We start from the raw sequence: 13,353 nt of genomic DNA, 5'->3' as shown, positions 1-13,353 counted from the left end.
CTAGAGAATTTAGCTAAAATTAAGTAATTCTATCCTACCTAATATAACGTGCATAGATTGGTAACCTTAGCATTGCTACGTATGGCCTAATATTCACGAATTGAAAAATTTACTGAAAATTGAAAAAAGTGTTTTGAATGTTCTTATTGCAGATTAAAGGACGGCTTGAAAATGTGTGACTAGTATATTGCGGTCGAGACACAAACCTTGGCAAAAATTTCCGGTATGTTTACAATTCCAATCTGAACATAATCCAGTAAGGGAAACGTTCTTCGACAATGTACAATATTGAGGTCATGTTTTATAGTTTTAATTTACTGTGGTTGTTATGCAAATCGATACTAATGACATTGGCGCTATAAGAGACAATAAAATATAAGTTATGGATCGATTTTATGTAGGACTTTTTCTATTCCATATATTTTATGGCGACTGCATTTCGTTTTGTGGTGTACCAATGGTTTGGTATGGAGTGACTGTAAGTCTTTAGTTCAATTATCGGAATATCCTCAGCGGTTGCGCCGATCAGTAAAACACGTTCATTTGTGTTTCTTGTTAGTTAATAAAACAAATCAATAAATTTGCATCAGATTTTTATCTTTTTATCCTGGTTTTCACATGCTTGATCGTTAAAACACTCAAAAGAGATATTAGATTACATGCTGCATCCCAGAGCTAACAACAACTCTACTTACAATAAGTTTCGTCGCAGAGCTTCTGTATCGCTTCGGGTCTGAGCTTGGAATTTTTCTTGCCCATCTCGACGTCAACACAAAGAACTTGAGCAAATGAAAAGTGAAGTTATTGTACGGGCCTAAATTTTTCAGATCACGAGATGAAAAAACTTCTAAATTTTTCTAAAATCATGCCATTTCAAAGCGATAAACTTGCCGTACGCTCTTGCGTTTCCAAAGGAGTACGGTTTCGCATGATCACTGGCACTGAAGTCCGTGATGTAATGGACCACGATGTTAGCTAACTGCTATGATATAGATCAATTTTTCTTTTCTACCTTTGATACCAAGGGATAAATTTTCTTGTGAATACACACGTGAGTGACGAATTTCAGTTCATTAGTTTTGAAAATTCATAGGAAAATTCGTTCATCAATTAGAGCGCACTCCCCTTTCGGCGATCTTCGGACATCGACTAAGGAGAGCAGAGAGTTGGCCGGTGTGTAGGGTGGAGGCGCAGTGGTGCCAACTCCATTGTTGCAAGCGCCAGATTTGAAACTCTAATGACCCGTTATTAATTTAATAACCCCTTCTCCTAAAGAATAATTCTTCAATTTATTCGCACCCAGAAGCCTCAATTAATGTAAGATTATCTGGCTATATCTTACCAGCCGCCAGTCTTTGGTCGGTAACGCTGAGATCGATTAATGTGGAAACGTTTGGAAGGAATGAACTGTTGAGCTGCGATGGGCGTGGCTCAGCGTCATAGGGAACCCAGCACGACTCCTACACACTGCACTGGAATTCTTTGTACGGTCTCTGGAAATGCTTACGCATTAACGAGCTGTGCCATGCTGCTGTGCTGCGGTGCTGTGCTCTACTGCTAAGTTCTTCGTACATCACGCTAAGACAGGCCTGACTGAATGCACGCTTTACAACGACTGCGGCAATGTTTTATGGTACTGTTAAGCGCTTCAACTGAAAAGTCTGAAAGAAATGTACCTAAAAGTGTATGCACTAAAACCGGCAAGAAAACTTTGGAGAAGTTTGGTTTAGATTCCTCGAGCTCTAATCGTAATTTTCAGTTACACAACTATTGAAATGATGATTATTGCTTGAAACTTGGCCTTATGATTTTTTATTGGGTCTATGAATTATCTTGAAACTTTAATTAATTTTTTATTCATTGAAGGGTTTATTATTATTCGCTCTGTCTAAAGAAAAATCTAGATAGAGCGAAATAGATGTAGATTTTCTTATTCTGAATTACTCCAATTCTTTTTTTATTTTATTTTTATCACAATATTTCCTGATGGCATAGGCCATGGCAAACCTCAATTTTATTATTAAGAGTTTACACTCGATTGTGGGTGACAGTTTGCATGAATTTCAATTGAGACGCTTTGATGTATGTGACAAGATCATTCAGAAGTTCATCAATAAGATAGCTAAATTTCTGTAGTGAAATCCGTAGACTAAAATCTAAAATCAAATGTTTGAACTTATTCTCATGGTAAACTATCTTAGAATTTTAGAAGTATATCACTATACATTTTAAAATTTTTATTTCTAATAAGGGCCATTGTGAATTCATGATAGATCATTCTGTATTCTTTACTGAGGAATGTCTCTTGAACTGCAGTTCAATTAGTTGCCAACAACAAACAAACCAAACACAAGGTTGATATATACTGTTGAGAGATAACATTTTAAACCTGCTAAATAAATCAACCTGATTAAAAGCATTCAGCAATGGCATAGACTGCCTGTAGCTTTTAAAAGTACGGTGTTAAAATGAGACGCTCACAAATGGGAGCGTGACTGAGTCTGATTAGACACAACAGCGTTCGTTATTGTGATAAATGACAGACACTACAGCCGCTGCTCGCTCTAAAGTTTGTCTGAAGTCGGAGCAACAGGTGAAGTTTACGATTGCCTGAACCAACCTCAGGTAAGTATTGATTTCCGACGCAGGTATTCCTTCGTTACATGTACACACGGAATACAATAATGTGAACATATCTTAAGTAACGCATTGATTTCTAACACAAATACTGCTTCGTTATACGTACGAAACGCAATCCTCTCAATCTGCCTTAAGTTACGCATTGATTTTTAACACAAATATTGCTTCGTTATACGTACGAAATATAACACTCCCAGCTAACCTTAAGTAACGCATTGAGTTCTAACACAAATACTGCTTCGTTATACGTACGAAACGCAACACTCTCAACTAACCTTAAGTAACGCATTGAATTCTAACATAAATACTGCTTCGTTATACGTACGAAACGAAACACTCTCAACTAACCTTGAGTAACGCATTGAATTCTAACACAAATACTTCTTCATTATACACACGAAATACAACACTCTCAACCTGCTATAAGTAACGCATTGATTTATAACACAAATACTCCATCGTTATACACACGAGACGCAACACTCTCAAGCTACCTTATGCAACGCATTGATATATACTGCAGGTTTTCCTTCATTGTGCACAGCGGTGAGAAGGGTTCACTGAACATCAATAAAAAGGGAAGGGTATTCATTTAATTATATTACAATTCTACACTAAAAATATTTCAGTCTACGACCTGGATAAGTTCTAATTGCAAAAAGCTAATATTATCGTGATTGTTACTTTAGTCATACATCGGGAGGCATAATTATGTATGGTTGAGTGTCATGACCTTAAATGTTAGTGAGCGCATTACGTCCACGTGCTCATGGTTCCATTTATCATGAGGCAGAACACCAAAAACGAATAACTAAAACGATAGAAATATTTTTAAATTTAATAAATTCACATAACTGTGGAGTCTTTCTTTAAATTCACTTAAGTCTCTGTAGAAGAACCCTTCCTCCTTCCAGGTATCGCATTCGCAACCTCGACGTTTTTTATACTTCACTTGTGACTGCAGATAGTTTATGTGGAGCTAGTAGCTACATACTGTAAATATTTCCAGCATTGTGAGGGCATCGGGATTATGAGGGTATGTGAGGGTGTGAGAGGGTACGTGGGGGTATATGGGAGGGTACGTAAGGGTATGTGAGGGTATGTGAGGGTATGTGAGGGTATGTGAGGGTATGTGAGGGTACGTGAGGGTATGTGTGGGTATGTGAGGGTATGTGAGGGTAATTGATGGCATCGATACGTTATGGATCCTGTCTCCACTTTACGCCATCAGGCACCTGACCTCTGGCCACCGAGGCATTGATCGTCTGTACAAATCACGATTGCCCGCAGACAACTTCAGCCGTCAAAAATATGCCACGCATACTAAGCAGATCTTTCTGTCAGACTTCGGTAGCTTCAAGGCAGTCAATTAATCCTTAAATAATCATACAGTAATATTATAAGAACATAAAGGAATGTTGTTATAATAGTATTTTCTTGTATTCAGTACAATATGGAGTTCTAATCTAAGACAATTTCACCGATAAATAATTTCTTAGCCCTTTCTTAACCCTTTCGTGACGGCAATGTGTTTTACAACTTTTTATTCATATTTTTCTACAGAATCATCATGTACTTGGACCGAATATTGCATCTACGTAAAAAATAATTAAATATATGTTAATAGTAAAAATTATATATTTGGGACTAGAAAATCCCGGTAGTATATGGTTCCAAGTGAGGTGACACAATTTGCGACATCACTGATTTTGATAAAAAAATATTTTCGTAATATTTTTTGTTAGTAGTTGAATAATATCACAAACTTCCTTTGGCAAACGCGTGTAATAGCGTATATAATAACATATTCCAAAAGAGCAAATATTGATATTCCTTTAGATTGGACATGTGTTGGCGCAGGAGTGTTTCTAATATGTTCCTGTAGTTAGCTATGCCTTGAATTTAGCGCTACATGCAAGTTATAGAGTAAATCGTTGGGGGGACGTCACAGTCCCGTCAGTCAATTACTTTTGAGTTGACATGGCGCAGGTGTGTTACTTATGTGTCCCTGTAGTTAGCTATGCCTCGAATGGTGCGCTGTATGCAAGTTATGGAGTAAAACATTGAGTGGGACGTCACAGTCCCGTCAGTCACGAAAGGGTATTAAAATGCAACTTTTGAATGCAACGTCTGATTGAAGTCTGTCTGATTTTTCAGTCAGACTTCGGTAGCTTCAAGGCAGTCAACTAATCCTTTGAAAATCATACAGTAATATTAGAAGAACATAAAGGAATGTTGTTATAATAGTATTTTCTTGTATTCAGTATAATATCGAGTTCTAATCTAAGGCAATTTCACCGATAAATCATTTCTTTAGAATTTTTTTTTAAATTGCAAACTTTGAATGCAACGTCTGTTTGAAGTCTTGAAAACAATCTGCTGTTGCCTTTATTCATTCCATAAATAAACTTTTATTTATTCAGAAGTTTTCTTGTAATTTAGTTTACTGGCAAGGCTCCTGAAAATTTACAATTGGTAAGTCTGTTCCATACAAACGTACATATATTGTACCATAACATAACCAACTACCTTACCTGTATGGTATACATATATGTATTTTACTCATTCCTGTGTACTGGCTATTAAGACCCTTTACTCTAAACACTAAGAGAAGTATGTCTTTTCAACTAACGTTCTTTCTCAAAATTATCGTTAGTTCACAATCATGCAGCTGCTATATCGAAATTCTAGTTTTTAAAGGTATGATGGTATGGTATGATATGATACCATTCTGTATCTATGATAATAGATGTAATACGCGGAATGCTCAGCAAAATAGAAGTTGAAATAATTTAAATATCAAATATTAAAACCGTATTATGCGTAAATCAAGTATCCTTAACATTAGCGATTAATATATGATTTCAATAGCTACCAATATACCTATAGTATTAGAATTATTCATGTTTCGATGTAGCGATAAGGGGCAAAATATTAGTAGCGAATATATATTTTTGTTAATATAAAAAATCCGCTCGTATACGTTCGGAACGTATATTTCTGACAAATTTTCATATAACGCTTTCAACGCATAACTTTAACAAATGAAAACATATCTTAACTCTATTAGAAAAAAAGGAGCATATTATTCACTAGACGCTGCTCCGAGCATTATAATACTAATATTTCTGACCAGAAACTGGCGCACAGAGCTGGGATCGAACCCGCGCCTCTCTGCGCCAATCTTGGTACTCTGAACTTTAACCACTGGGCCACCCTGGGCCACCCTGCCCCTATAGCTAGCTGCCCCTATATAGCTATAGCTGCCCCTATTATCCGTGTTTTTTTTCTGCTTCGTTTCGCACGATAAATGATACCTAAGTTTTCTCGTATTTTTCACAAAAAAGTTTTCCAGCTTGAAACCGATTTTGATCTCACAAACATCTAAGCTTATTTATTGCATGATCACAATTTTTACGTTCGATTCGTTTTCAGGTAGTGCGCTAAAAGCCTACTTTTAATAGTCATTGCATGCCTAACAACCTTGCGTTTAGCCCACTAGGCGACGACGTAGATTACCAACATTCTGACAATGCTCGCAGAAGCGAATAGTGAATAAATGGCGTCGTTGTTAATTAGGTCATGCTTGCTTTCGAAACGACTATGAAGTGAAAAACGCTCGCTGGAACGTATTGTAAATAAATAGTTTCGTTTTCAATTTGGCCAAGATCGATTATAATTTGATTAAGTTTTGCAGGGAAAAAGTGCTATGAAATTTGAATGAATCAGTTATTTCTAAAATTCGTCAATGTATGATATGGGTAATAAAACGGTAATAAAAATAACATTTTACCCAGTCATTCATCATTAACGCAAACGACCGATTCGACACTTCAGCGAACTCGCGTGCGAACTCGCCTGCGAGCTCGAACTTCATTTTCAACTCTGGCACTCATAACTCCTTCAATTATAATACGGAAAACCTAACTTAATTTTCAACTCTGGCACGCATAACTCCGTCAATAATGGACGGATTTTTTTCAAATTTGAAATATAAGTAGATAATATCAATACGCTGCGGAGGGTATTTTTTTCAGATTTTTACGTCAATTACTTTTTGTTAATGCCACAAAATACTGAAACTTGACCTGACTAGGACCTAACCTGCGAGGTGAACGTGAAGTTAGGTTTTCGGTGATAATAAAAAAGTTATGAATGTAAAAATTTGAAAAAAAATACCCTCCGCAGCGTACTCATATTATCTACTTATATTTTAAATTTGAAGAAAATCCGTCCATTATTGACGGAGTTATGCGTGCCAGAGTTGAAAATTAAGTTAGGTTTTCCATATTAAAAAAATTATCGATGAAAAATTTTGAAAAAAATACCCTCCGCAGCGTACTGATATTATCTACTTATATTTTGAATTTGAAGAAAATCCGTCCATTATTGACGGAGTTATGCGTGCCAGAGTTGAAAATTAAGTTAGGTTTTCCATATTAAAAAAAATTATCGATGAAAAATTTTGAAAAAAATACCCTCCGCAGCGTACTGATATTATCTACTTATATTTCAAATTTGAAGAAAATCCGTCCATTATTAACGGAGTTATGCGTGCCAGAGTTGAAAATTAAATTAGGTTTTCCGTATTAAAAAAAATTATTGATGAAAAAATTTGAAAAAAATACCCTCCGCAGCGTACTGATATTATCTACTTATATTTCAAATTTGAAGAAAATCCGTCCATTATTGACGGAGTTATGCGTGCCAGAGTTGAAAATTAAGTTAGGTTTTCCGTATTAAAAAAAAAATTTCGATGAAAAAATTTGAAAAAAATACTGTCCGCAGCGTACTGATATTATCTACTTATATTTCAAATTTGAATAAAATCCGTTCATAATTGAAGGAGTTATGAGTGCCAGAGTTGAAAATGAAGTTCGAGCTCGCAGGCGAGTTCGCACGCGAGTTCGCTGAAGTGTCGAATCGGTCGCGAGTTCGCTGAAGTGTCGGACCGGTACGCAAACGAATGATGTTTTGCTTGTGCTAAAGCTTGAAAAAGTCGGGAGCGCTGCCGTAGCCCAAAAATTTGACTCTTAAATCAGCCCAAGAGCCAATGGCAACCCTCTACATGCAATAGAAATAGTCAGCCTAACACATAAGTCGTCTCAAAAAGTCGATTATTTCTCACTCAGCATGTGTCGACATGGATGAAAAATTTAGCCTCCTGAACATTCGAGCTAATTTAGAAAAATCCTGAAAATAAGAAGATACTAACTCTATAAAGCAATCTATGAACTTACAACAAGCAAACTGATGGCTAATATAACAGTCACCTGCAGCAGGATTGCATGTTGTCACTCAAGGTCGCAAAAACATGAAAGTCATCCTATAGTCTCTCATCGCACGCAAAGCCCTTGAGCCTTATACCCGCCAGGTGATGTGGATGTGTTGTTACCCAATTTTCTTCAAAAAAGCGTCATAAAACGACGCAATAATGTCGGATAATGTCAACCCGTTCTTGTTTTCAGCCAGCGCCTCGGTATTTGATAACATTTCTGGATCCTCAGCTGTACTTCTCCCGCCTCAAAGTCAGTAAAATCACAATTAATTAAATCTTGAATGGTTAGGCTGGCAACAGGCAGCCAAGGGTCCTAAGTCCTAAGCCTAACTCCTATGTCTCCTAAGTCCTAATCCTAGACACTTCAACTTGAGTTACGGTAGTACTTAACTAGGTACTAATTACTACGTAATAGGCAAAGCCTCTAGCAAGTCTAGACTATTCTGCTGTGTTACCATGCAACAGTAACCAACTTGCCTAACCAAGTGCAAGTAGGCATAGCTCCTTACTTACTAGGTACTTGACTTTATTCCAAACTGGAAAATAGGAGATAAGTGAATGAGAATGAGACACCCGTCACCCATGAATGAGATGAAAACCTGGTCTTTCACTGTCTCATTGCATTGCCAATTTCACATGTTCATATGTCCCTTTCCTAATTTCTTTTAAAAATATTTAAATAAATAGCCTAGCTATTCTGCCAGCACTTTTCAAAAGTCACTCTTGAAAAAATTGTTTCCACTAGTGGCACTAGAGATTTTTGAAAATTTTTGGCCTTTTCCCTTTTAGTTTTAGCCTTTTAGGTACCTAGATTGCTGAATGCTGAGCAATGTAAAAGGCCAAGATTTTAATACAATATTTCCTATATGGAGTAGGCTACCTATTGGACAGAAGTTTTCTAAAATGGCAGGTAAAAACAATAATTGATGTTTTTTTTTAATTGCAGATGAAAATACTGTTTTTCTTATTTTTACTGAATGTTGGAAAAATTCAAAGGAACAGTGGAACAAGTGAAATTTGCCATCATAATAGCCAGATTCATAGGCATTTTTGTCCAATTTACTAGTAGTTTTATCAAATTAATGTAATTTTTCTGGGCAATGTTTTCAAAAACTTTAATTCTATAAATTTTAATTTTTACCATTATATTCATTCTATGTATAAATATTATAGTTATATAAATAAGTTTTAAAGTATAAATAATCATCTGCAAGGGCAACTTCATCTTTATGTCTTTAATTTACTGGGCTTCTGTAATACTGTACATGGATAGCTTTGATGAAATGTAATGTATAATATATATATATATATATATATATACCTGCTTTTATTAATGGGTTTAAAAATAAAATGGAAAGTTATTGCAGTGAGTTACACTTTCACTTTTATCCTTTTTCATTGCAATTTGCTAGATTTTGTAATAAATTGTTCACAGGCTTAAAGCAAAGTGGTAACTAATATGATGATAATATAATACGGTATTCCATTTTTCAGATTTACCACCTGGTATTGACGAAGGATCAGCTGGTGATGTGGGCTCCTCTGCATCATCTTTACCAATGACCTCTGTTTCCCCAAACTGTCAGTCACTCACTTCACGTGCTGCAGAGAACAATTCTGAAGTGGAAGGTCAGCCCCAGCCATCAAAGGATTTCACTGTGTTTTCATCAACCCCTTCAACCCTTCCTGCTCCAGGAGCTAGCCAAATTGATTCATCTATAACTAATTCAACCCAGGCTTCAAATTTAGGAATATCCATTGCTCCACCAACCCCTTTACCTTCTTTTGGCATCAGTTCTCCCACTCCCATGACAATAGGCATTGCTAACATTAGACCAAGTCCATTTTTACCTCCATCAATGGCAGGCTCCCAATTGCAGGCAAAAATAGATCCAAATGGAGCTTGCTGTACTCCATCGCCTGCCACATCATCACACCATTCTCGCTCCACTACCCCTGGCCTCAGCACTTCGCAGCCTGAAGTCCAAAATATTCAGCCCTTGCCTCATTTTGGTGCCTCAGTGCCCCCTCCTCCCTTGGCTGGGACATTTGTACCACAGATTCCTCAGGGAACATTTGCACCCCCTCCCCCCTTAACCGCGACTGGAGTCTTAGCACCATCTCTTCATCCTGAAAATATGCCTTTGCCATATCAGCCTGGGAATTTTCAGCCTCTTCATTCTGGAAATTTTCCTGTGCAACCGCTGCCTGGTAGTCTTCCTCCTCAAATGTTATATGAACAAGACATGGCCAGACACCAATCTCCAGCCACTGCATGGTCTCCACCAGTGTTTGGTGAGTTTTACTAATAGATTTTTCTTACTTTATATTTTGTGCAGGAGCAGGCACATTATGGTATGTCAGAAGCAGACATATTTTATGCAGAAGCAGACATATTTTGTGCAGGAGCAGATGTATTTTGTGCAGGAGGAGATGTATTTTGTGCTGGAGGAGATGTATTTTGTACAAGAGCAGATGTATTTTGTGCAGGAGCAGACGTGTTTCATGTAGGAAGAGGTGCTTGGCAGAGGCAACATGAACATGGGTACTCAGCTTAGGTCCAAATACTTCTGATGGTAGGCCTGATGGGTATTTGTGTTGTTTCATATTAGTTAAAAAAAATATAACTCAGTACAGTACTCACTGCAGCCAGTGACAGAGAGCGCATTTTCTTGATGACGAAAATGTTAAATCACGGACGGATGGACACGACAAGCACATTAGGGCATTTTTTCCATAATTGAAAAAAATGTGCTAAAATTGGGGAGAGTTTAGCTAATTTTTTTATTTTAATCCCATCATTGTTTAGAATTTATTAATTAATGAAAATTTTCAAATTTTACAGGTGAGAACCCTGAATACAAGGAGACATCGGTTCTACCTGCTTCATTTGAGACAATGGCAAGTCAATAATTTGTAATAATTTGGTTTAATATTTAACTACAATAAATTATATAATATAAGCTTGTTAGGCTAAAGATGTTGACAATTCTTTTGTCTTTTCATTATATATGGAAGCCAAAATTATTGATTTTAGTAACATTAAGTTGATACCTGTAGCATTGCTTGGGAACCTTTATGAAACTGTCATCAACTAAACAAAAGATATGTTATGGTTTAAGGATTTCCAAGTGTCTATTGTGCTATATATTACACCATATGTAAGAAATCCTCAATGAAACTGTTAAACACTAGCTAATTCTGTTTGATGGAGGTGCAGAAATTTAATACTCCCTGTTTACACTCTTGAAAATTATGAATTTTAACTAATGCATAAACATTGCTTCATACCTACCATGGGAGAGGTAATGTTGACAGCCATCAATGGTTCTTAAATTTTTTGTATGAATATTTATTGTGAAACAAAGGGCCTTGAAAGCCAGATTTTATAAACTCTGAAAGGAGAAATTAATTGAAAAGTTTCACTTAGCAACATTCTACAGAGAGCATCAACCAGGAGAGGAGGAGAGTAGGTGAGAATATAATGATTAAGAAAAAAAGTGAGCAGGTAAACTGTTGTACAATGGTATAGGTAAAACTATGGTAAAATGGCATTGGTAAATAGTTGTGAAGAATCATTGGAAAAAAACTCGGAAAAGATTATGTGTAAGGATAAAATAATACGCATACAATAATACATTGTCAGCTTTGATTAGGCCATATTGGCCTGTCATCGATCTGTGAACAATATGCCATCTTTCTAATTTTGACAAGAATCTCACAACTAGTGATGGATTTTGAAGATGTGCATTGGCAGAGTTCTCATTCTTTCAGATATCCTCGCTAATTTGCTTTGATTTAATGTGTTCAGGTGTCAGTTGACCTTGTTTTGCTGCTCCAGTCATGGTGATATTCAACACTCTGCCACACTAAGCTTAAAAATACAGCAAAGGTCCACGGATACAAGGGCTTCAATAGCCATATTTTATATCCCCTTGATGTTACAGGCCAGCGCAGGGTTGTCACCCGTTGCACGTTACCGGCCCATCATTCCTCATTGGTTCTATGCGGTGCCTGGGAAGCCTCTTGAGTGGAAGCCATTCTCTTTCACCGACTCCATCAATCTTGAGGAAGCACATAGGAATGGTAATTTTTTTACAGTGCACTCTTGCTATGAAATCCGTGTTAAAATTTCAATCACTTCATCTGCTAGTTTTTTTTTTCAGTAATACTGCCTAATTTCAATAGTCACTGAAATATTTATCTTTTGGATAATTGTGTTATAAGTAACTATTGAACATATTAAATTAGCTGATTAAATAGTTGAAATGGGTACTAGTTCATAAACGTCTTCTAATATACAGATTATCCTGTTATTCTCTTCAGTATTTAGAATCCAGGCATTTATAATTCATGCTTTCTCAATGGATTGAATTGGTAACTGTTCCCCTGTTTTAATGTTATTCATCTGTTACTATGTCACCATCACCACCATATTTGCAGGAGGGTGTGACGGTGTTGCTATGTCACCATCTCTAAACAATATTTGCAGGAGGGTGTGATGGTTTTACAATGTCACCATCACCCACCATATTTGCAGGTGTGATGGTTTTACAATGTCACCATCACCCACCACATTTGCAGGAGGGTGTGATGGTTTTACAATGTCACCATCACCCACCATATTTGCAGGAGGGTGTGATGGTTTTACAATGTCACCATCACCCACCATATTTGCAGGAGGGTGTGATGGTTTTACAATGTCACCATCACCCACCATATTTGCAGGAGGGTGTGATGGTTTTACAATGTCACCATCACCCACCATATTTGCAGGAGGGTGTGATGGTTTTACAATGTCACCATCACCCACCATATTTGCAGGAGGGTGTGATGGTTTTACAATGTCACCATCACCCACCATATTTGCAGGAGGGTGTNGGGTGGCACAGATGCCATTTGTTGGGTGGCACAGATGCCATTTGTTGGGTGGCACAGATGCCATTTGTTGGGTGGCACAGATGCCATTTGTTGGGTGGCACAGATGCCATTTGTTGGGTGCAATTTCATGGCAACTTTCAGTTCACTTTCAGTATTCCCTGAATTGAGTTTCAGTGCAAATCTAGAGAATAGAGTTCTGCTTAATTCAGGTTGTACGACTTATTGTGAACCTGTGATATTGAGTCTCTTCTGTGTGCTCAAATGATGTACAATTGAACACTTGAGGGGTGAACAATATGATTTTTATGAAAAAGAATAAGCTGCAGTCGTTGAAGTATATAACTACGAAAGAATAAGCAGCAGTCGTTGAAGAATATACAGTGGGGGGAAATAAATATTCGTACACTTGAAAAATCGTATTTTAATGTATGTAAGTACACAAACTTAACAGGAAAAGTGATTTAAATTATGTATAGAGACGCATAGTATTCAAAAATACTATCAAAAGAAATTAAATCTCAATGCAACAAAAAACAATGCAACATGTTCACTTT

The 13,353-nt window shown here is 36.8% G+C and overlaps 2 protein-coding genes across 2 annotated transcripts in view; one reads left to right on the top strand and one right to left on the bottom strand.

Annotated features, from left to right (window-relative positions):
• LOC108677262 (frequenin-1) overlaps positions 1 to 1,033 on the bottom strand; it is a 30,788-nt gene extending 29,755 nt beyond the window's left edge. Inside the window, exon 1 of the mRNA XM_018165467.2 lies at positions 696 to 1,033. Within this exon, the coding sequence (XP_018020956.1) occupies positions 696 to 759 (64 nt within the window). The 5' untranslated portion in view covers positions 760 to 1,033. The remainder of the gene's footprint in view (positions 1 to 695) is intronic.
• Positions 1,034 to 7,887: 6,854 nt separating this feature from the next.
• The window catches only part of LOC108677244 (SEC23-interacting protein), a 15,694-nt gene continuing 10,228 nt past the window's right edge, over positions 7,888 to 13,353 (top strand). Inside the window, exons 1-5 of the mRNA XM_047885302.1 lie at positions 7,888 to 8,168; positions 9,413 to 10,213; positions 10,764 to 10,819; positions 11,866 to 12,004; positions 12,362 to 12,414. Coding sequence (XP_047741258.1) covers positions 8,075 to 8,168; positions 9,413 to 10,213; positions 10,764 to 10,819; positions 11,866 to 12,004; positions 12,362 to 12,414 — 1,143 coding nt within the window. The 5' untranslated portion in view covers positions 7,888 to 8,074. The remainder of the gene's footprint in view (positions 8,169 to 9,412; positions 10,214 to 10,763; positions 10,820 to 11,865; positions 12,005 to 12,361; positions 12,415 to 13,353) is intronic.

The sequence above is a fragment of the Hyalella azteca genome, unplaced genomic scaffold, assembly GCF_000764305.2.
Source record: "Hyalella azteca isolate HAZT.00-mixed unplaced genomic scaffold, Hazt_2.0.2 contig2128, whole genome shotgun sequence".
Classification (NCBI taxonomy): Eukaryota; Metazoa; Arthropoda; class Malacostraca; order Amphipoda; family Hyalellidae; genus Hyalella; species Hyalella azteca.
The sequence above is the reverse complement of the archived record's forward strand: the minus strand, read 5'-3'. Positions and strand labels throughout refer to the sequence as shown.